Raw genomic sequence first — 22,385 nt, 5'->3', positions numbered from 1 at the left:
CAACAAACGCTGTCCGCGGGGTTGGAAAGGGTTCAACCAATAGGAAATAGGCCTGGCCCCGGGGGGCGGGCCTTCAGCGGGAGGCGTCATTATAACACGACTCCTTCCCGTACCTGGAGAGCCAGGAAGATGGTGGTGATGGCGCGTGTTTCCCGGCCGCAGCGGCCGGACCTCGTTTTCGTGAGTTCGCGGCGGGGTCGGGGGCCGGCCCGTGTGGGAGCACAGGGCTTGGATGCTTCAGGGGTTTCAGGCCTGGCCGCCTGGGGTCAAAAACTCTGTCCAACCGAGGGCAGGGCGTGTGGGCCCGGCTGGCCAGGAGCAAAGTTCTGGTGCCTGAGTCCAGGTGGTCTGAGTGAAGAGTTGCTGTCGAGGTTAAGGGCCAGGCGACCCGGGCCTCCGGTGGAAATGGGAGCGCGCGGGGAGAGGGGTGGATCGCATAGCTAAATCTTGTAGAGATCTGGCGTCTGAAGTAGAGGCTAGTGACCCAAAGCCAGGGCTCTGGTTTCTGTGGTAAAGTCTTGGTGTTCTGAGTAACGGCCTAGGTCTGGCCCGGAGCCTTGTAGTTTCTGAAATGAAGGATTGGTGTCTGGATTAGGAGAACTCTGGAGTCAGATGTGGAGCTGGTCAGGCTATGGCCAGTGGGATCCTGAAGAGTCCAAGCCTTGGTATCTTGGTATCTGGAGCGCAGGCATGTCTTTTGATTGTGCTTCGCCGATATTGCAGGAGTTTTTTTCTTTTTGTTTTCTTTTTTTCTTTCTCTCTCTCTCTCTCTCTTTTTTTTTTTTTTTTTTTTTAACAAATTGAAGGCTTGTAGCAACCCTGCATCAAGCAAGTGTGTTGGTACCATATTCCAACAGCATTTGCTCACTTCATGCCTCTGTGTCACCGTTTGGTAATTCTCACAGTATTTCAAACTTTTCCATTACTTTTGGGGCACCAGGAGCCACACCCAAATAAAAGGGGAAGTTAATAAATGTATGTGTTTCGACTGCGTCATGGGCTATTGCCCACCTCTGTCCTTGGGCCTCCCTACTCCCTGAGACATAACAATATTGAAATTAGACCAATTAATAACCTCTAAGTGTTCAAGTGAGGGGAATAGTCACATATCTCTTGCTTTAAATCAAAAGCTAGAAATAATTAAGCTTAATGAGGAAGGCATGTTGGAAGCTGAGATAGGCTGAAAGCTAGGCCTTTTGCACCAAACAGCCAAGTGGTGAATGCAGAAGAAAAGTACTTGAAGAAAATTAGAAGTGCTACTCCAGTGAACACATGATAAAAAAAAGTGAAACAGCCTTATTGCTGTTCTAGAGAAAATTTTAGTGGTCTGGGTAGAAGATCAAACCAGACACAACATCCCCTTAAGCCAAAGTCTAATTCAGAGCAAGGCCTAACTCTGGTTCTCCAAAGGCTAAGGGAGGTGAGGAAGCTCCAGGAGATGAGTTTGAAGCTAACAGAGGTTGGTTCGTGAGGTTTAAGGAAAGAAGCCATCTCCATAACAAAAGTGCAAAGTGAAGCAGCGAGTGCCAATGTAGGATCTGTAGCAAGTTAATCAGAAGATCTAGGGGCACCTGGGGTGTCTCAGTCGGTTAAGTGTCTGCCTTCAGCTCAAGTCATGATCCCAAGGTCCAAGGATCAAGCCCTGTGTTGAGCTCCCTACTCAGCAGGGAGTCTGCTTCTCCCTCTCCCTACCCCCTCTTGTGTGCTCTCCCTTTCACTCTCTCAAATAAATAAATAAAATCTTAAAAAAAAGAAAATCTAGTTAAGGGGCACCTGGGTGGCTCAGTTGGTTAAGCGTCTGCCTTCGGCTCAGGTCATGATCCCGGGGTCCTGGGATCAAGCCCCGTGTCCGGCTCCCTGCTCAGTGGAGAGCCTGCTTCTCCCTCTCTCTCTGCTGCTCCCCCTGCTTGTGTGTGTTCTCTCCCTCTCCAATAAATAAATAAAATCTTAAAAAAAAAAAAAACTAAGATAATTAATGAAAGTGAGTATACAAAACAGACTTTTAAAATTTATATTATTATTATTATTATTTCTCACAACCCTGAGATCAAGACCTGAGCTGAGATCAAGAGTTGGACGCTTAACCAACCGAGCCACGCAGGTGCCCCAAACAGACTTCTAAATAAATGGAAAAGCCTTTTCCTGGAAGAAGATGCCATCTAGGGCTTTCATAGCTAGAGAAGAGCAGTCAGTGCCTGGCTTCAGTGCTTCAAAGGACAGGCTGACTCTATTGCTCATAAAGTCATCAAGCTAATGCTGCTGATGACTTGAAGTTGAAGCTGGTGCTCATTTACTATTCTAAAAATCCTAGGGCCCTTAAGAATTAAGCTAAAACTACTCTGTGCTGTATAAGTGGAACAACAAAGCTTGGATGATGGCATATCTGTTTACAACACTGTTTACTAAATATTTTGAATCCAGTGTTGAGACCTACTGCTCAGAAAAAAAAGATTGCTTCCAAATAATGACTGCTCATTAACAATATACCTGGTTACCCAAGAGCTCTGACAGAGATCTACAATGAAATTAATGTTGTTTTCATGGCTGTTGATATAACATCCATTCTGTAGCCCACGGGCCAAAGAGTGATTTCAATTTTCAGGTCTTATTATTTAAGAAATACATTTCATAAGGTTATAGCTGCCATAGATAGCAATTACATTGATCTGGGAAAAGCAAATGGAAAACCTTCTGGAAAGGATTCACCATTAAGAACATTCACATTCGGGCGCCTGGATGGCTCTGTTGGTTGAGCGACTGCCTTCGGTTCCGGTCATGATCCCGGAGTCCTGGGATCGAGTCCTACATTGGGCTCCGGGCTCAGCGGGGAGCCTGCTTCTCCCTCTGACCCTCTCCCCTCTCATGCTGTTTTTCTCTCGCTTGCTCTCTAATAAATACATAAATAAAATCTTAAAAAAAAAACAAAAAACATTCTGATTCATGAGGAGGGGTCAAAGTATCAACCTTAACAGGGTTTTGGAAGAAGTTGATCCCAACCCTCATGAATGACTTTGAGGGGTTCCAGCCTTCAGGGGAAGAAGTAACAGCAGGTGTGGCAGAAACAGCAAGAGAACCAGAATTAGAAGTGGAGTCTGAAGATGGGACTGCATTGCTGCAATCTTATAAAATTTGAGTGGAGGAGTTGCTTTTTAAGGATGAGCAAAGAAAGGGGTTTCTTGAGATGGAATCTACGATGCTGTGAAGATTGTTGAAATGACAACAGAGCTTTTATTTTATTTTATTTTTTTAAAGATTTTATTTATTTGAGAGAGAGAATGAGAGAGAGAGAGAGCACATGAGAGGGGAGAGGGTCAGAGGGAGAAGCAGACTCCCAGCTGAGCAGGGAACCCGATGCGGGACTCGATCCTGGAACTCCAGGATCATGACCTGAGCCGAAGGCAGTCGCTTAACCAACTGAGCCACCCAGGCGCCCCCAGAGCTTTTAGAATATTACATAAACTCAGTTGACAAAGCAGCAGAGGGTTTGAGAGAATTGATTCCAGTCTGGAAGGAAGTCCTACTCTGGGTAAAATGCTATCAAACCAAATCACATACTACAGAGAAGTCGTTCATGGAGGGAAGATTGAATTGATGTGGCAAACTATTTTGTCTTTTTTCAAGAAATTGCCACAGTCACCCCAGCCTTCAGCAGCCACCACCCCAGTCAGTCAGCAGCTGTCACCATGGAGGCAAGACCATCCACCAGCAAAAAGATTACAACTCACTGAAAGCTCAGATGGGGATTAACATTTTTTAGCAAGAAAGTATTTTTTAATAAAGATATGTAGATTTTTTTAGCCATAATGCCATTGCACATTTAATAGACTACAGTATAGCGTAAATATAACTTATATGCATTAGGAAACCAAAAAATTCACTTGACCTACTGTATTGTGATACTCACTGGACTGTGGTCTGGAACCAAACCCGCAATATCCCTGAGGTATGCTTATTGAGGCCTGGCCTCTTCACCGGGTTTTTAGTGGTGAGATTTAGTGGTGGTCCACACTTCTCCTGAGGGAAAGGTCTAGCTTCTGTCGACCCTGAAAATAAAACTGCTAGTTATTTTACCAGCAAAATGGGTTTATTTAAGAGTGGCAGAGGATGGGGCGCCTGGGTGGCTCAGTCGTTAAGCGTCTGCCTTCAGCTCAGGTCATGATCACAGGGTCCTGGGATCGAGCCCCGCATCGGGCTCCCTGCTCAGCCAGGAGCCTGCTTCTCCCTCTCCCGCTCCCCCTGCTTGTGTTCCCTCTCTCGCTGTCTCTCTCTGTGTCAAATAAATAAATAAGAATTAAAAAAAAAAGAGTGGCAGAGGAATTTTAAATAGGAACATGCAAGCTCTGGTAAAACCAAAGGCAAGTCTGGAGAACAAAGGAGAGGAATGTCACTTTGTAGAGAAAAAGGAGTCAGCTGGGACGGGTTGCTTTGAAGGAAAGTCTATTAGAAGAAAGTGCCGGTTCAGGGTGGTGATGGCTTCTCACTGACTGAGTTATGGCAGTCTCTCATTGGCTGGGCTGTTGCCAGGCAAGGAGAAAATCTTCCTGTGGGGGTTCTGCAATTGACAGATGGTAGGGCATGAGGGTTCTCCCTTCAGGGCTTCCCCATTCCATTTCAAAAGAGGTTTCCTTATTCATTTTCCAAGTTCGGGGGCAGAGTTGAGCTACACTCTGGCTCGTGGGAGCCTGAGATGCCAAAGGCCTGGTGTTCAGGAAGAGGCACGTTGTGCGGAGTTATAGCTTGGTGTCCAGGTCTGAGCAAGGCCTGGCATTGGACCAGGGAGTCTAAGGGATCTGGTGATCTGGGCCAGAGAGTGGATGGCTCGATCTGGAAGTCCAAAAGAGTGGTGTCTGGGTGACAATCTCGGGAGTCTGGCCTAGAACCCTGATTCAGGAGTCTGATGATCTGGGTCAGATGGTGGGCAGTAGATTTCCAAGGAGTAAGATCCGGACCTGAGCCCTAGGATCTGGGTGTCTGGGTGACCTGGCTCTGATGAACAGGGGGACCTGGGACCAGGCTCTGAGGGCAGGTCTCTCTCCTCCCCATTCCCTGGCTCCCACAGGAGGAAGAGGACCTCCCCTATGAGGAGGAGATCATGCGGAACCAGTTCTCGGTCAAGTGCTGGCTCCGCTACATTGAGTTCAAACAAGGTGCCCCAAAGCCCAGGCTCAACCAGCTGTATGAGCGGGCGCTGAAGCTGCTGCCCTGCAGGTGGGAATCGCTCCAGCCGCCCCCCCCAATCCTGTCCTAACAGAACCAGGCGGGAGGTCCCCAGGGATGGCTCTTGTTTTGGCACCAAGTAGCCGTCCCCCCATTGCTGAGACTTGTCATGCTTCCCCAGGCCCCTTCTCCCAGCAGTTGCTTCGTGGGGGCAGGGCGAAGGGTTCTAGGGGTCCGTAAGGCTGACCAGTCATCCTCTGTCCCCTCCTGCCACCCCCCCCCCCCAGCTACAAACTCTGGTACCGATACCTGAAGGCACGCCGGGCACAGGTGAAGCGTCGCTGCGTGACTGACCCTGCCTACGAAGATGCCAACAACTGCCACGAGAGGGCCTTTGTGTTCATGCACAAGGTGGGGGGCGGGGCTCAGTCCCGGGAAATGCACGAAGCTGGGAGTCCTGCCGCCTCGGTAGACTTGTGGTTGAGCTAGACCGGGTCCTGGAGGAGGGGGTTCTGGGTGTTGCTGCATTCCGGGCCCTAGGGCAGCGGGGGTCTTTGTGGCGGGCCGTGGCGCCCGCAGCGCACAGCACGCCTCTCCCCCACACCTGCAGATGCCCCGTCTGTGGCTGGACTACTGCCAGTTCCTGATGGACCAGGGCCGCGTCACGCACACCCGCCGCACGTTTGACCGTGCCCTCCGGGCGCTGCCCATCACGCAGCACTCTCGTATCTGGCCGCTGTACCTGCGCTTCCTCCGCTCGCACCCGCTGCCTGAGACAGCCGTGCGGGGCTACCGGCGCTTCCTCAAGGTGAGCTGGGCGGGGGCGCAACCTCGCGCCAAGAGGGGCCCAGAACTGGCTCCCTGGACACCAGCCCCTTGCAGGATGTCACCTGACAGGAAGTGGGGAAAAGGCTTCCTGAGGTAGGCTTTTGTTGGCGATTTGTCTATTCTCCACATACTTGCTAGCAGCAGCTGCGTGTCCGGTACCAAGACAGGTCCTGGGACAGCGTGACAGAGGCAGTCTCTGCATGCGTGGAACTTCCTGGTCTAACCGGGCAGACAGATGCCCATGAGCTGACCACATAAACCAGGAAAACCGCTACCGCAGGAGGGCGGGGAATGTGAGATGAATGGCTGTGGGAGCGTCTCCAGGTGGAAACCGGGTGCGGATGGTGTGTGGCTTTCTTAAACTTCTAACAAGTGTCATACGTTGTGAAAGTCTTAACACAGTGCTCTCTGGCCAGGGGGCTTGTGGTAAACAGCAGGGCCTGGACGGTGCAGGCTCTACCGTTGTTGTCCAAGCCAGACCAGCTGGGGCTGGCCTTGGACCAGTGGGGCCTAGGCTGGACCTGCGGGGCCGAAGCCACACTGGTGGGACCCAGGTTGGACAGGGGTGGCTGAGGCTGGGTCGGCAGGGCTGGCTCTTGATCGGGGGACAGTGGTGGCTGGCTGCCCTGGAGCCGCCGAGCGGGAGGGGCTGTCGTGGTACGGTTCCTCAGCCCCCCTGACTGCCGATGGGGCCACTTGCCATGCAGCTTAGCCCCGAGAGCGCAGAGGAGTACATCGAGTACCTCAAGTCCAGCGACCGGCTGGATGAAGCCGCGCAGCGCCTGGCCACCGTGGTCAATGATGAGCGCTTCGTGTCCAAGGCCGGCAAGTCCAACTACCAGGTGGGCCTGTGGGGGGCCGGGGGCGGGGCAGGACGGCTCGCCCCCGTGCGCAGCAGGCCTCAGACTTCTCCTCCTGACACTGCAGCTGTGGCACGAGCTCTGTGACCTCATCTCCCAGAATCCAGACAAGGTGCAGTCGCTCAATGTGGATGCCATCATCCGCGGGGGCCTCACCCGCTTCACTGACCAGCTAGGCAAGCTCTGGTGCTCGCTGGCTGACTACTACATCCGCAGCGGCCACTTCGAGAAGGTGAGCGGGCCCGGGAGCCGGCGAGGGGAGGGGGGCGGTCCCTCGAGCGGACGGCATTCAGGGGACGCCCGTGGGCATGTGCAGGAGCAGAAAACACACCCAGGTGCACGGCCCTCCTGAAGGTGAGAAGTGGTCCAGCCCTGCTGGCAAGCATGCCCACCTTGGGGTTGGCCAGACCTGAGTTCTTCCTGGGTGGGTGGCCTTGAACCCACCAAGCCTGGCACGGGGGTCGGTCACCTCATGAGTCTTACTGGGTGTCAGGCACCTTACACGCGTTTCCCTCAAGCCTCATTGGTTCTACGTAAGGGACCGTCACTGTCAGCTTACTGGGGAGGGGCCAGAGCCGGGGAGAGTGCTCTGGCTGGGCAGGGGGCAGGGGACAGCTCCGGGACATGGCTCTAGTCATGGCTCTGCTGAGTGCCACTGCTCAGAGCCTGACAGAGCTGGGCGACCCCGGCTCTGGACCGCTGCCAGGGTGGCACCGTTGGGTTCCTTGTGTTCACACGGGTGGGCAGCCAGCACCTTCCTTTCACCCTTCCTATGCCCGCAGGCTCGAGATGTGTATGAGGAGGCCATCCGGACCGTGATGACCGTGCGGGACTTCACCCAGGTGTTCGACAGCTATGCCCAGTTTGAGGAGAGCATGATTGCAGCCAAGATGGAGACAGCCTCAGAATTGGGGCGGGAGGAAGAAGGTGAGCTTCCACGGCGGTCCTGGGCTGGTGAGGGGAGAAGGCCGGGCTGGCGGGCAGGGCTCCGAGCGTCCTGAGTGGCTGGGGCAGGGGAGCGGTGCATCTCCGGGTTCGGGGGCCGGCAGGGAGGGAGGCCGGCCGAGGGGCCAGGGTGGTCGTGGAACCTCGGAGAGTAGCCAGGACGAGGGATGCACCTCCAGCGCGGGTGGCCAGTGGGGTGAGTCTACAAAGCCCAGAGCACTCAGTGGGGACTGTGCGCCGAGGCCCTCACTTCTGCTCCGTGGCCCTCATCACGTGGAGCAGATGACGTGGACCTGGAGCTGCGCCTGGCCCGCTTCGAGCAGCTCATCAGCCGGCGGCCCCTGCTCCTCAACAGCGTCTTGCTGCGTCAGAACCCGCACCACGTGCACGAGTGGCACAAGCGCGTGGCCCTGCACCAGGGCCGCCCCCGGGAGGTGCGTGGCGGCCCCACCCCCTCGGCCCTGCCGCTCCCCCTCCCCCACCGGCCCGGGCCCTGACTCAGCCCTTCCCGCCCAGATCATCAACACATACACGGAGGCTGTGCAGACGGTGGACCCGTTCAAGGCGACAGGCAAGCCCCACACGCTGTGGGTCGCGTTTGCCAAGTTTTACGAGGACAACGGACAGCTGGACGATGTGAGTGCTGTGCCGTGTGTGCGCGCGCAGATGCCTTGGCCAGAGGACACAGGAGGCACAGTCACGTCTGCCTGAGCGGTGTACACGTGCAGCCTCGCGGGGGCGGGGGAGGGCAGGCCGGGCCTCAGCCGGCCCTCTTTGCGCCCTGGCAGGCCCGCATCATCCTGGAGAAGGCCACCAAGGTGAGCTTCAGGCAGGTGGACGACCTGGCCAGCGTGTGGTGTGAGTGTGGCGAGCTGGAGCTCCGGCACGAGAACTATGACCAGGCCTTGCGGTTGTTGCGGGTAAGTGCACGCCGGGGCTTGGGGGCGGGGCGGGGCGGGCGTGTGGCCAGGCCCCGGACGTCCCTGAGCTCCGCCCTCCGCTGCGGGCTCCCTGCAGAAGGCCACCGCGCTGCCCGCCCGCCGAGCCGAGTACTTTGACGGCTCGGAGCCCGTGCAGAACCGTGTGTACAAGTCGCTGAAGGTGTGGTCGATGCTCGCTGACCTAGAGGAGAGCCTGGGCACCTTCCAGGTGAGCTGCGTGGCCAAGGGCCTGTGGCAGGGGGTGGGCTGGGGCTGCAGACTCTGCCCCGGACATGCTCCGACCCGCCCCTGCCCCGCAGTCCACCAAGGCCGTGTATGACCGCATCCTGGACCTGCGCATCGCCACGCCCCAGATCGTCATCAACTACGCCATGTTCCTGGAGGAGCACAAGTACTTCGAGGAGAGCTTCAAGGTGAGGGGGGTGACCTGGGGGCCCCAGACAGCAGTGTGTCCTCTTCAGTGCCTCGGGCACTGTGTTAGCGTGCTCTGCCACCCTAACGAAGTGCCACAGACCAGGGGACTTAACAGAGACGTGTCGTCTTAGTCCCGGAGGCTGGAAACCTCAGATTGTGGTGTTGGCGGGGCTGGTTTCTCCTGAGCCTCTCTCCTCGGCGTGCAGGTGGCCGTCTTCTTCCCGTGGCCTCCCGTGGTCATCCCCGTGTGTGTGTCTGTGTCTTAATCTCATTAAAGACTCCAGTCGTTGGATTAGGGCCCACTATAGCAATCTCATCTTCATTTCCTTTTTAAAGACCTCATCTCTAAGTACAGTTCCATTCTGAGGTCCTGGGGTTATGGCTTTGACAGCAATTTGGGGGACACCGTTCACCCTGCTTCTGTGTGTATGGGGGGGGGTTGGTGTGGGTGTGTGGGGGCTGTCACCGCCCTGTCACTCAGGCCCTGGGTTGTAGGTCTCCGCGTGTACACGTTGTGAGGCCCCACCAGGCTGCCTGACGTGTTGGGTTATGTGTGGAGACTATCCGGACACAGCTGGGGAGGTTGTACACGACATGACACACAGGCCACCGCCGGCCTGAGTGACGCAGGCCTTGCCCCTTGGCCCTGGCATGTGAACCTCCTCGCAGGGCTTTGGGCTCCAGTGTCTGCAGAGCTGAGAGGTCCCCCCCACCCCTGCCTCTAAGTCCCCTGCCCATAACGTTACCTCCTGGTGACTTGGTCAGTCCAAATCCTGCCCTGTCATTGGGGGCTTTGCAGTCTGTTAGGGAGGCATACAGACCCTTTTGACTGCGTCGTGATTGGAGGGAGGGGTGGCGAGGGAAAGGCCACCTTGCTCAGCCCGAGGGAGACGGGGACAGCCTCCCGGCAGCCTGGGCGCCACGCGCGCTCGCCCTGCCTTCCCACGCATGACTCCCTCTCTCGGGGCAGGCGTACGAGCGCGGCATCTCGCTGTTCAAGTGGCCCAACGTGTCCGACATCTGGAGCACCTACCTGACCAAGTTCATCGCCCGCTACGGGGGCCGCAAGCTGGAGCGAGCGCGGGACCTCTTTGAACAGGCGCTGGACGGCTGTCCTCCCAAATACGCCAAGAGTGAGGCGGGCGGGGCGGGGCGAGGCGGGCGAGGGGCGGGGCAGCCCGGGCCAGGCCGCAGCCCCTGACCCGCCGGCCTCCCGTCCAGCGCTGTACCTGCTGTACGCGCAGCTGGAGGAGGAGTGGGGCCTGGCCCGGCACGCCATGGCTGTGTACGAGCGCGCCACCAGGGCCGTGGAGCCCGCGCAGCAGTACGACATGTTCAACATCTACATCAAGCGCGCAGCCGAGATCTACGGCGTCACCCACACCCGCGGCATCTACCAGAAGGCCATTGAGGTGCCCCGTGGGGGCGGGGGGCCGTTCTGGAGGCCGGCCCAGGGTCTGCGCACCCCGCTGACGCCCACCCCCTTCCACCCAGCAGGTGCTGTCGGATGAGCACGCCCGGGAGATGTGCCTGCGGTTCGCGGACATGGAGTGCAGGCTTGGCGAGATCGACCGGGCACGCGCCATCTACAGCTTCTGCTCCCAGATCTGTGACCCCCGGGTAGGGGGAGAGCCTGGTGGGCGGGCAGGGGGGTGGGCTGCAGCCAAGCCAGCCGGCTCACGCGCATGCCGCCCACCCTCCACAGACCACTGGGGCTTTCTGGCAAACGTGGAAGGACTTCGAGGTCCGGCACGGCAACGAGGACACCATCCGGGAGATGCTGCGGATCCGCCGCAGCGTGCAGGCCACATACAACACTCAGGTCAACTTCATGGCCTCGCAGATGCTCAAGGTGTCGGGCAGCGCCACGGGCACCGGTGAGCAGCTGCGGGCTACCCCTCACCCTGGCCACGTCCTCTCGGCCTGGCCTCTGCCCTCTGCCTAGCCTTGACCTCCTGTCTGGGAGCACTGGGGGTCCACCTCCACCTCCCCCACTGGAAATTGGGAACTCCTTGAGGGCTGGGTGCTCACACGGCTTGGGGCACCCAGAGCAAGGTGGGTGTGGGCTGTGGTGGGGGCTGGTATGGCTGTGGGGAGGGCAGGACCCGCTTATGCTGTCTGACCCCGTGCCCCCCCCCCCCCCCAGTGTCTGACCTGGCCCCTGGGCAGAGCGGCATGGATGACATGAAGCTGCTGGAGCAGCGGGCAGAGCAGCTAGCTGCTGAGGCCGAGCGGGACCAGCCCCCACGGGCCCAGAGCAAGATCCTGTTTGTGAGGTAGGGGTGGGGGCCGGTGAGAGTGAGGCAGCTCCTGTTTAATAAGAGGGGAGGTGCCAGGGAGGCCGGGCGGTGTGGCCCCCTCCCTGACCCCTGCCTGCCTGCAGGAGCGACGCCTCCCGGGAAGAGCTGGCCGAGCTGGCCCAGCAAGCCAACCCGGAGGAGATTGAGCTGGGCGAGGACGAGGACGAGGACGAGATGGACCTGGAGCCCAATGGTAAGGGGCCGGCCAGACAGGCTGGGCGGTTTGGGGGGAGGCAGAGGCAGGGCCCCCTCCTGGAGTGACCACGTCCTCCCTGCCTCCCCCCCTTCTCCAGAGGTGCGGCTGGAGCAGCAGAGTGTGCCAGCCGCCGTGTTCGGGAGCCTGAAGGAGGACTGACTGCACCCCTGCCCCCATCTGTACCCCCCTAATATAGCCTATGTGTGTATGTCAGTCTGAGCCTCCTTCCTGCCCGCCCTTCTTGCTGCCCAGGTGCCCATACGGACTGCCTGCTCAGTGGTGCTCTGGCCCTGGGCCCAGCCCCCCCCTCCCCACCCCCCACCCCCACCAGATTGGCTGGTGCAGGAGGTGGGGCAGCTGGGCTCCAGGCCAGGGCACACGCCCCACCCTCACCCTGCAGAGCCAGTTCAGGACTCAGAGGCCAGTCTCTGCCGCCTGAGGCCTCCTTGAGGGCCTTGCCCTGGACTGCCCAGGTCTTGCCAGCCGGTACCCACATTAGCAGGTGGAGGTACTCAGCCTTCCCTCTCCAAACTGTTTTTTCCTGAGCCAGGGCGCTGACCTCCTCTCAGGAGAAGGCAGGTCGGCAGGCTTCGCAAGGTACTTCTCGCCCTGGACAGCAGCCAGTAGTCCTCAGCCTTGGGCCAGGGCCGGGGCGTGGTCCTTAGGCCTAAGCTCTGGGAAGCCATTAGTGGGCTCTAAACTATTAAGGGATTTTAAGCATTGAGGGATATAATCAGATTTGTGCCCTGAACAGGCCATGTGGGCTGTGAGGGATTGGGCCGTGGGGGCGGGGGGCGGGGGGGGCGGGGGGGCGGGGGGGAGGGGGAGTCAGGTCGTTGGCCGGGACCTGGGGATGGAGAGAAGCGAGTGAGACAGAAAAGGCCATTAGGCATCAGGTGGGGGGAGCGGGGGAGCTGGTCCCGTGCCGGAGCCACAGGGAGACTAGGAGCTCAGGCCGGCTCGAGCTCCCGCTGTGGGGCCTACATCGGAGACGTCCGTGGCAATGCCAAGGACAGACCCAGACTCTTGGGTGAGGGGCTCGTAGGAGAGCGACATGGGAATCCTTTCTAGTGGTGGGAACCGAGCCTAGAAACAGAGACAGCCAGAGAGATCAAGCTTAGCAGCTGGCCGCAGACCAAATGACAGGAGAGGCCAATAACATCTACGTGGAGGAGAAAAGTGGAGTGAGCGGCCACGGAGAGAGATCAGGGGAGAGGTGGCCCAGGAGCGGCCATGAGGGGCCATGGCAGGAACCACATCAGAGCTATCGAGGAGAAAGGAAACCTCTCAGAGATGTCACTAGGTTAGGGTTAGGAGATGCCAACAACACTCAAGCTCTTTCTAAATTATTTTATTCAAGAAGGTGGGGAGGACAGACAGGGGACTGAGCTGAGCCCTGAGTCCCTGAACCTCCCAGCTCAGCCCCCACAGCAGGACAGGACAGAAGTTAGGGGGTAGGGACTCCAGCCCTACCCGAACAAGGTTGGGGACAGACGAGACCCAGGAATACCAACGGATTGTCCTCCAGGCTGTCCTCCGGGAGGCCGACGGCTGGGGCCTGTCTGGTGGACCACCGGGACAAGGCTACTTGGGGGTGCTGCTGCCCTTCTTGGGAGTCGTGGGCTTCTTGCTCTGCCAGAGGTGGCCCTGGATGGTGAAGGCGTCTACACTCATGGACATGGTCTTGGCAGGGATCTGGGTAAAGCGCTTGCGGTCCGAGTTGTACTTGTAGATGCCCTCGACCATGGCAGGCGTGACCGTGCGGGGGCCGTAGCCCGCCAGGCGGGTCAGCTCCTCTGTCTCCCCGGACAGCGTATAGAGGGCCCGGAACTGGCAGCTCGAGTCGCGGAAGAGGATCAGGAAGTGGTTGGCCTTGCTCTTCTCAATTTCCTGGTGGGGTGGTGCAACCGGTTCGCCAGTGGGCAGGGCCCCCAACCCTCCCCCGCCCCCCCGCTGGCCCCCCAGCCCCCGGCGCAGGCTCACCTCGAGAATGCGGTTCTTCTGCGGTTCGTTCACCTTGCCCGCCAAGCAGCAGTGAGACAGGGCGTTGTGGATGATGAACTTGTTGGACTTGGCGCTGGGCTCCTTGTACAGCCGCGGACCTGGGGGGCGGGGCAGTCAGCGGGGCTGGGGGTTGGGGGGGGGGCGACAGGCAGGGCCTGGGGCTCGCCAGCTCCGGCCCCACTTACCTGTGTACTCGGGCACCGACGCTGGGGAGGAGGCGTTGCTGCCATTCTCCCAGTCGCGCTCACGGCTGCCAGGCAGGCGGCTGGGGGACATGAGGCCGGATGGGGACGGAGCCCTGGGGGGGGGGGTGGACAGGAGGGGATGGGGATGCAGTCAGTGGTCAGGGAAGCCTCCCCAGAGGCAGAGGGACCAGGGAAGATACGGACCTAGGACCCTGTGGAGCGGGGGTGGGGGGTGTGCGTGTGTGTGGGTCTGTGCGCGCGCCAGCCACAGATGCCTGCGTCCCCGCTCGGGTGCACCCCCACTCGGGTACACGGCCGTGTTCTTGAGGCCCGTCAACAGCCCCCCTTGTGCACATGCACAGGACTGCGTCCTCTCATCCCTTCAGCAAGACACACACGGACCCTGAGAGGCCTGCCTGGCCCACACTCACCGAGACGTGGGCCTCTTCACGCCAAGGTTATTGGGGGCCTCATTGGCCACGGTGGACAGTGACAGGGTGGACTGAGAGTAGACTTTGCTGAGCCGGGAGCCTGGGAGAAGAGCGCATGGGGTCATTCCTACCCACAGTCCTGCCTCCACAGGGCCTGGGGGGTGGGGGGGCGCTTACGTGGTAGGCTGTGGAGGGAACAAGGGGTCAGCCCCGCCTCCTGAGACCCTCACCCTGTGCACTCCAATTGAGACAGACCTCTGCCCACCCATGGAGGAGGGGGCTGTGCCCAGCAGGCGGGAGGAAACGCCCCCCCCCAAAGCTCTTGCTCCTAAACATCCCTGAGAGAGCCTTGTGTCCCTTAAGCTCTAGAGAGAACTCTAGGCCAGCTCTGCCCAGCATGCCTTGCCCCACTGTACCCCCACATCCCTCTGGAAGTCGAACAGGCATGGGCAACTCCCCAAGACCCCTTTCACCCCACGTACTCATGGGGGTCTCGGCAAGCCCTGGACACGAGCATTGGGCAGGCACCAGCCCTGACGCCCCAGCCCTACAGAGTCCTTACCCAGCAGGCCACGGGCAGGGCTTCGTGCCAGGGCCGAGTCATCACAGCAACCAGAGCGTGGCCGGGGGGCCCTCCGCCCGCCCCGGCCTGGCCCCCCGGTCCCCGCAGCCCGTGGCCGCAGCACTTTGTCAAGGTCATCCATCAGCTTCAGCTGGGCCCTGCGTTCATACTCGAGCCGAGTGAAGTCCCCCCGCCTGGGGCCCACTTCTTCCTCAGCTGAGGCCCTCCCGGCAGGGGCTGGGGCTGCTGTGGGGGCCACAGGAGCTGGGGGGGCCGGGACGCCCGCAGTCACCTCCTCCTGGGCCAGCCTGCAGATCAAGAGTTACCGAGCAGTCAGACCACTCACAGGTTCACTGGCGGCAGGGGTCCCGGGCAGCCCCCAGCCTCACCGTGCGGCCTCTTCCCTCCGCTGCTCCTTCTCGGCCTCCTGCCACTGTTTCCGCCGCCGCGCCTCCTCTGCCCGCCGCTGCTGCCGTTCCAGCAGGCTGGCCCGCTTTTGGGCCATCTCGTCCTCGGGCTTGTCTTCATCCTGGAGGCAGGCACCGAGTCCAGCTGGCCATCCCTCCCCTAGTACTTCTGTCCACCCTGCCTGCTAACCACTCACCCCTCCTTTCCCTTGTGTAACTGGTCTGAAGGCACTTAGCGGGCTCCTGCTTTGTGCACAGCCCTGAGCTGGGTACCGGGGCAAAAAGGGGACCAAGCCAGACTGGGTGCTGTTCACACCAAGCGCTTAACCCAGTGGGGAAGGCGACCTGATAGATCAGCAGCAGCTACCAGTCTACAGTGTAGGGAGGGACCTATCCTAGCCTGAGGGCACTAAGCAAGGCTTCCTGGAGGTGACCTTCCTGGAGAAGGACAGGGACTTGACTGGGGGGGGGGTGGGAGGTGAAGAGGGTATTCCAGGCAGAGGGAACAGCAAGTGCAAAAGCGCCGAGGCTAGAACAAGCCTAGCAGGCATGGAAAGGGGGAGGGGGGGGTGCTGGGAGGTGGAGCGAGGGAGACGGGCATAGGACAGGTCAGAGGTGAGCAGGGCCCAAAGCCGTGGGAAGCACTTTTTTTTTTTTCTAAGACCAACGGGACCTGCAGAAGGGTTTAAGTAGGGGACTGACAGGATCCAGTTTACATTAAAAAAAAAAAAAAAAAAATGAATTGGCCATTGAAAATGGCCAAGGACGGAGGAGTTGGGGGGATGGATGGTAGAGGCCAGTCAGCACGTGACCGCAGGCGTCCAGGTGAGACCACTGGCCCAGGCTGGGGGAGCTATGAGGACAGAGAACAGGGACATGGAAGAGTAGGAAGGGGGACTGGCAGGGCCATGGTGGGGAGAGTGGGAAGGAGAGAAGAGGAGGGAGGAGGTGCCATGGAAGACCCCAGCCCTGTCTGTCCACTTACTCCTGTCCATCTGTCTGTCACCACCCATTCATCCGTCATCCAGCTGTCCCTCTACCCACCCACCCATCTGGCCACACACACCCTGCCTGTCTGCCCACTCCCACCTGGCTATCCACCTCCCGGTTTATCCACCAGTGATCCCACTCCCTGAGCACGTGGCCACCCACCCGGTCCCTTCCCCCACTGGCTTAGGTGACTCTCACCTTATAGAAGAAGCCCAGCCCAGCCCGGGGCTCTCCCTCTGAAGACGCCTCTTCCTCTAAGGAATCCTCGGCACCAGGGGGGCTCCCATCTCCCTCGTCCTCGGCTGTGGGCTCTTCCAGGCTGCCCAGTGGGATCTCGATGAGGCCAGGCCGGGCCACAGGCTCCTCGGGTGGTGACCCCTCCGCCAGGAGGATAGAGGAGCGTGTCTGCACAGGCACCTGGCTTGGCGAGAACTTGCGCAAGTGGGGGAGGCTGTCTACATCGTGGGGAGGCGTGAGCACTCTTGTCAGGGGCGCTAGCCGCAGCTCTGCTGGCCGTGCATGTTTCGGGCTTCGGGGTGTTGGGCTGGGGCCGGGCCCGGGGCTGCGCCGGGCAGCTGGGGCACGCCGAGCAGGGCTGGGAGACGCGGCTTTGGGACCCACTGTGGGACCAGGGATGACCCATGCAGCAGGTGGCGGGGCAGGCCCCGGGGCCTCGGGTGGGGCCAGGAGAAGCTGCTGCTGGTCCGTGAGCCTCTGCATGTCCCGCTGCAGTGAGCTCAGCGCAGCACTTAGCTTGCTGACCGCCCGGTTATAGTCCCCCAGCCCCTCGGGGGGCACCGGGCCCAGTTCGGGTGAGAAGGTCACTGCCTTGGGCCGTGGGGCCGGATCGCCCTGGCCCTCGCCCGCTGGCCGCTCCCCACCAGGGACCGGGCCGGGCTCCGCCTCCGCCTCCGCCTCCCCTCCAGCCTCCCGTGGCTGCACCTGCAGGAAAGCACTCTTGCCCAGTCGCTGGCGGTGTTTAGCAAAGATGGCCTCGATGCGCCGCTTCTGAGCCTCGATGGCCCGCCGTTTCTCCTCCAGCCGGGCCCCCAGCTCACTCATCTCCGAGCTCAGGGCCTCTGCTGCGGCAGGGGTGGCCGCCGGGGACCCTGCCTCGGCCTCGGCCTTGACCAGCTGCTTCTTGCGCTCAGCAAAGCTGGTCATCTTCACCTCAGAGTTGCCGGCCGCGGGGGACGAAGCTGCTGCCTTCGGGGAGCCCTCAGACAGGGCCGGCGATTTCGAAAGCTCCCCTGCCGGGCAGGGAGACGATTTCAGGGGGCCCTCAGGGTGGGGCACGTAGCTGGGTGCTTGGGTGGGCGCAGCGGGCAGTGGCTTTGAGACCCCGTCGAGTGGGTAGGAGGAGGCCAGTGGCAGTTTGGAGGAGCCCTCAGGGGAGTGGAGGTAGAAGCTGCCGTCGGCGGCCCCATCTGGGAGCAGCCGGGGCTCAGCGCTGTGGATGATCTGCAGGGCCTCCTCGATGGTAGGCAGGTCTCCGGGCTCCGGGGGCGGCTGGACGGGGGTCCGGGCTGGCACAGGGCGCGGGGGGCCCAAGCTGTCCGAGCTGACCGAGCGGAGTAGGACGGGGTCTCCCATGACAACATCCACGTCGCTGTCCAGGCCAAAGGGGGTGCTGAACGACACTGCCTGGGAAAGGGGACGGCTGGGCGGCAGGAGGGGGGGGGGGTCAGCCCCTGGGACAAGCCCCAGCCCCACCCCTGCCCAGTCTGCTCCACTGGCCCTTGAGATGCACTCACCTGAGCTGACGGTTCCAGGCCTTGCCGAGGGCCTCCATGTGGGACATGGACGGGGAGGACTTCAGTGAGCCTGGGGAGAGGTGGGAAGTGGTCACTCAGTGGTCACTATGGAGTCGCTGGGCCCTGGGTGGGGTCTGCCAGGGGGTGTCACTGATGGGGCATTATGTGGACAGATAGCTGGGGGCCGCTGGTGGGAGGGGTCAGTGAGGGTCACCACGGGGTCATTCAGGTGGGACCCAGTGGAGGGATCAGGAGGAGACATGAAGTCTGCTAAGGCAGTGTTTGGGTAGGGGTCTCCAGTGACCAGCTGTACCCCTGCCCTCACCTGTGGATCCACGGAGTGGGGACTGGGGGCCGCCGGATGACAGAAGCGGGTGGCGGAAGTTGAAGACAGGAGAACTGCCAAGAGAAGCACGTCAGCCAAGGGACCGCCCGGCCTTGCTCACCTCTCCCAGGAGTGGAGCAGAGAGCATCCCCTAGCCCTGGCGCAGCGCCCAGCAAGGGGAAGAGCCCACCATGGCCATGGAGACTCACCCAACAGGGAAACTGTACCTGCAGCCACTGCTGTTCTGAGCGGGAGAGGCCTCCGTGGCCCGGGGGGAGGCCGCTGCAGCAGGGATAGCAGGGTCAGGCAGGGCTTGGCCTCCCTACCCCGCCCCACACCCAGGGCCAGGCCTCACCGTGACCGTCAGGCAGGTCCTTGGCCTGCACAAAATCAGGTTTCAGCACCTCAAAGCACATGAACATCTCGGCTAGCAGCACCACCAGGTTGATCTGGAGGCAGAAGGCAGGGTCAGCCAATGGGACGCACGGCCCCGGACGCCTGCCTCGGCCCCCAAGGCCTCGAGGTGACCTTACCTTGAGGGGCGGTGGGACGTAAAGCAGGTCCTCGAGGGAGAGCGGGCAGCCGCGAGGAAGGCGGGAGGCACAGAAATCCTGCACCAGCTGGAGGTTGTACAGGCTGTCCGCCACGGACATGGGGTCCTTGAGACACACCTCTGTAGGGACAGGATACCTGGGTCCCCAGCTCTGTGGGGAGGAGGACGGGGCCCTGGGGAAGCGAGGGCCCTATGGGCCGGGCCTCATGCTAGGTGCCTTTCCCAAAGTGGGTACTAGGATAGGCCGTTCCTCGGGCCTCTGCATCTGCTCCCAACGGCCTGGAGAACTAGTTCCGCGAGAACTCAACTCAAAAAGCTCTTCCTGACCACCTGGCCCCGCGTGGAGCCCCTAACACCCAGAATGTTCTCCTGGCTGAACTCCTTGTCCTTCTCTCCCAACTAGGATGTGAGCTGCCTGAGGTCAGGAGCACATCTGTATTGTTCTCACTGGATCTCTGGCACCTACAAGAGAATCTGGCATTCCATAAATATTTGCTGCAGGAATGAATTCTATGAAGCGCAGAGAAGTTTAGACACTTGTGTGAGGTCACATAGCTAACTGGGGGAAAAAATGTGCAAGCCCCGGTCCACCAGTTCTGGAAGCTGCACTCATAATTACTGCCCCACTCGGGGGCAGATGCCTGGGTGCCAAGCTCCCAAGGACAAGTGTGGCCCAGGCCCGCGCACTCACCCTCGAGTCGCAAGAGCTGGGGACAATAGCAGTGAATTGTGGCAGCTAGTGCGGCCCCACTTGCCAGATCCTGGAGGGTGGTCACGTTTGGAAAGCAGGGGGCGCGTCGGGCCACAGCTCGGTCCTTGCGGTATCGGATCTGCGGGTGGGAGCCAAGTTAGGTCAGAGGCTCAGGCTGGCCCCAAGTCAGTGGTCATGCAGGCTGGGTGGGGAGGCCTGGGGTTTCCGCCATGAGGGGGCGTGAAGCTGGGGGTCCCAGAGCCAGAGTGGGGCCAGCCTGGAGCGGGGGGAAGGGTAGCAGCGAGCAGCCAGGCCAGCAGCGAGGGCTGGGGCAGGACTCCTGGGACCCCGGGGCGGGGGATACATTACCATGGGGGGTTTGCTCCCCGACTCCTTCAAACAGAAGGCAATTGCGTGCTGGGGGGGGAGAGGAGCAGCCGTCAGCGGGGCGGGAGGGGTGCTGACTTGCTGGGCCCCCAAGCACACCTCCAGGGGAGGGGGAGATAGCCCCGACCCTGTCATGAGCCCTGGCCATCCAGCTCCGACTGCGCTCTGGCCGGCTTTGGGGACCCCAGCTCCTCCCAGCCTGGAGGGACCCCACAGAGCAGCCTCCCATGCAGGGAATCTCCCCCCGGCTCCCCCCACAAAAGACCCAGGCCCCAGCTTGGGGAGGGGATGCAGAGGAAGCAGGGAGGCAGAAGGAGAGGAACCCCCAACCCAGGCCCGAGAGTGGAAGGAAGGGGGCCCCAGAGTGAGCAAAGGCAGGGATCCCACCCAGCCCAAAGCCTTCCACTTGCAGGGGTCACTTGCCCCTTGTTGTACTTCAGGGATGGAGGCCCCCCCCCATCACCACCAACAAAGCTGGGACTTGTCCTTAGGGAAACCGGGGTCTTGGGAAGGTTCTTCCCCCTTCTTCTGGGTTTGGGGGGTCTTCCTCTTGACTAAAGGGGTCTTCTCCATGTGCCCTGCCACTGGGGTCAGGATCCATATGTCTGAAGGGCAAGAGTCCTCCCTTCAGAAGTGCCGGAAGTCTCCCAGCTCAGCTAAGATGGACAAGCCGAGGAGCTCTGCCCTCTTAATTGCTGGGAAGGGAGGTTCATCCCCCTGAACGGTAACTGGGGAGAGGTCTGCCCGGTCAGTTAACAGCAGAGAGTCCTCTCCTCTCTGAGGCTACAGAAGGCTTTTCTCTGTCCCCCAGGGCTGGGGTCCCACGTCTTTTGCTCACAGCTGGGAAGAAGTAGGAGAGGGAGCAGACAGGCAGGCAGAACAGACACATGGAGAGACAAAGCGACAAGCAAGGCAGGCAGACGGGGCGGAGAAACAGCCCCACTTACAGGAACCAGCTTCCAATACCAGCGTGTGGGGCACTGATGCCAGAGAGGCAGAGGGGAGAGCAGGAGAGGCACAGGGGAGAGGGAAGAGAGAGAGAGAGTCACCTCCAGCGCCGCCCCCCCCCCGCCGAGTGCAGGACCGGCCTCGAGGTGCAGCCCTTCCCTGCCCACCCAGCCATCCAACTGTCCTTGCGTCCGTCCATCCGTCCATCGCCCTAGCCTCACCGAGGGCTGTGCTGGGGCCACCCCATCTGCAGGGGCCACAGGAGAGGCTCTCTGGGCAGCTTCCTGCTCCGTCTTCTCCTGCAGCCGCCGGATGGTCTGGGGAGCAGGGAGAGGTCAGAGCTCCGGTCACCGGGCGATCCTGGCCCCCAGCCCATGCCAGCCTAACCCCACCTACCGTGTCCACCCAGAAAAGGAGCTTATGCTCCAAGCTGGCCAGGGCCAAAGGACCGGGCAGTGTCTTTGTCCACTCGAAGGCGAAGGCAACCATGAGGGCGTCAATGACAGCTAGGTGGGCTCCCTGTGGAGGTAAGGGCTGAAGGGTGAGACCAGGGCGAGGGATGGGGGCTCCGCTCGCCTCTGAGGGAGAAGAGGAGGAAGTACCTCAAGGTTGGGCGGGTGGGGGCGGGGCCTGAAGTAGGAGGGGCTTTGGGGATGGGCCTGGGTTCGTGGGTGGGGCTTCCGGGAAGGAGCAGGATAGGGATCCTGGAAGAACCACCCCTGGTGGGCCGTAAAGCATGGCCTCAAGGGCCAGAGTGGCGCCTCTGGGGAGGAGCCAGGCCTGGTGGGCGGAGCCTTTAGGGAGGAGCAGGGCGGGGCTGGTGGGCGGGGCCTACCATGAGGATGGGCTGGTGCCTCAGGTCGGCCTCCTGCACGGGGCGCTCGGGCAGCGCGGGCACTGTGCCCCTCCGCGCCAGCAGGGCCAGCAGCGCCGAGGGGTTGGGGGGGGTCTCGAGCTGCGGCAGCGCCTGGCGCCAGGCCCGGCAGTAGAGCTCGGCCGAGAGCAGCAGCCGCGTCACCGGGGGCTTCACGTGCTCCTGCGCGTACTGGTCGGTGTAGAAGGGCTCCCACAGCTCCGAGGGCACATGCTCTGTGGGGCGAGGCGGGGGACGGCGGGTCAGGGCCCGGGCGCCCGCAGGGAGGACGGCACCGGGACGGGCGGGAGCGCGCCGGAGGGAGGGGCTCCAGGCGGTGCGAGAGCACAGCGCTGCAGGGGGACGGCAGCTCTGGGACCCGAGGGGAGGCGGCCGCCTGCGCAGGGGCTTGTTGGGAGGTGGGTGGGCTTGGAGGCCCGCAAAGAACAATCACAATGACAAGATGGCTTAATCGATCTCCCTGGGGGGGCCCACCAGCCTGGGAAACAACAGCCAGGGCACAACAGGTAACTCCAGAAACCTGCCCAAGGCCACACAGCTGGGCAACGCTGGCCCTGGGATTCAGACCCAGGCCTTCAGCAGACTCTACACCCTGGGATTCAGACCCAGGCCTTCAGCAGACTCTACACCCTG

At 60.7% G+C, this 22,385-nt stretch overlaps 2 protein-coding genes across 5 annotated transcripts in view; one reads left to right on the top strand and one right to left on the bottom strand.

The window, feature by feature from the left end:
• Positions 1-109: 109 nt before the first annotated feature.
• XAB2 (XPA binding protein 2) lies at positions 110-11,846 on the top strand. The gene is made up of 19 exons (XM_034998224.1): positions 110-180; positions 5,060-5,208; positions 5,445-5,568; positions 5,768-5,965; positions 6,693-6,827; positions 6,913-7,077; positions 7,628-7,772; positions 8,073-8,224; positions 8,307-8,426; positions 8,579-8,710; positions 8,808-8,939; positions 9,031-9,144; positions 10,116-10,278; positions 10,367-10,557; positions 10,643-10,765; positions 10,851-11,022; positions 11,292-11,421; positions 11,529-11,638; positions 11,739-11,846. Exons 1-19 carry the CDS (start codon positions 130-132, stop codon positions 11,798-11,800), a joined length of 2,568 nt encoding a protein of 855 aa, XP_034854115.1. The 5' UTR covers positions 110-129; the 3' UTR covers positions 11,801-11,846.
• A 1,137-nt stretch (positions 11,847-12,983) lies between these two features.
• The window catches only part of CAMSAP3 (calmodulin regulated spectrin associated protein family member 3), a 14,972-nt gene continuing 5,570 nt past the window's right edge, over positions 12,984-22,385 (bottom strand). The window contains exons 2-19 of one of the 4 annotated variants that reach the window (XM_034997247.1): positions 21,714-21,967; positions 21,275-21,397; positions 21,100-21,195; positions 20,878-20,910; positions 19,913-19,960; positions 19,544-19,682; positions 18,833-18,972; positions 18,655-18,748; positions 18,527-18,581; positions 18,300-18,373; positions 17,975-18,044; positions 16,419-17,880; positions 15,213-15,352; positions 14,824-15,131; positions 14,262-14,361; positions 13,831-13,943; positions 13,625-13,743; positions 12,984-13,531 (exon numbers count right to left, since the gene is read on the bottom strand). In XM_034997247.1, coding sequence (XP_034853138.1) covers positions 13,226-13,531; positions 13,625-13,743; positions 13,831-13,943; positions 14,262-14,361; positions 14,824-15,131; positions 15,213-15,352; positions 16,419-17,880; positions 17,975-18,044; positions 18,300-18,373; positions 18,527-18,581; positions 18,655-18,748; positions 18,833-18,972; positions 19,544-19,682; positions 19,913-19,960; positions 20,878-20,910; positions 21,100-21,195; positions 21,275-21,397; positions 21,714-21,967 — 3,674 coding nt within the window. In that variant the 3' untranslated portion in view covers positions 12,984-13,225. The remainder of the gene's footprint in view (positions 13,532-13,624; positions 13,744-13,830; positions 13,944-14,261; positions 14,362-14,823; positions 15,132-15,212; positions 15,353-16,418; positions 17,881-17,974; positions 18,045-18,299; positions 18,374-18,526; positions 18,582-18,654; positions 18,749-18,832; positions 18,973-19,543; positions 19,683-19,912; positions 19,961-20,877; positions 20,911-21,099; positions 21,196-21,274; positions 21,398-21,713; positions 21,968-22,385) is intronic. The other 3 variants (XM_034997244.1, XM_034997243.1, XM_034997246.1) reach the window with 3 other exon arrangements.

The sequence above is a fragment of the Mirounga leonina genome, unplaced genomic scaffold (assembly GCF_011800145.1).
Source record: "Mirounga leonina isolate KUSES-001 unplaced genomic scaffold, KU_Mleo_1.0 Mir_94, whole genome shotgun sequence".
Classification (NCBI taxonomy): Eukaryota; Metazoa; Chordata; class Mammalia; order Carnivora; family Phocidae; genus Mirounga; species Mirounga leonina.
The sequence above is the reverse complement of the archived record's forward strand: the minus strand, read 5'-3'. Positions and strand labels throughout refer to the sequence as shown.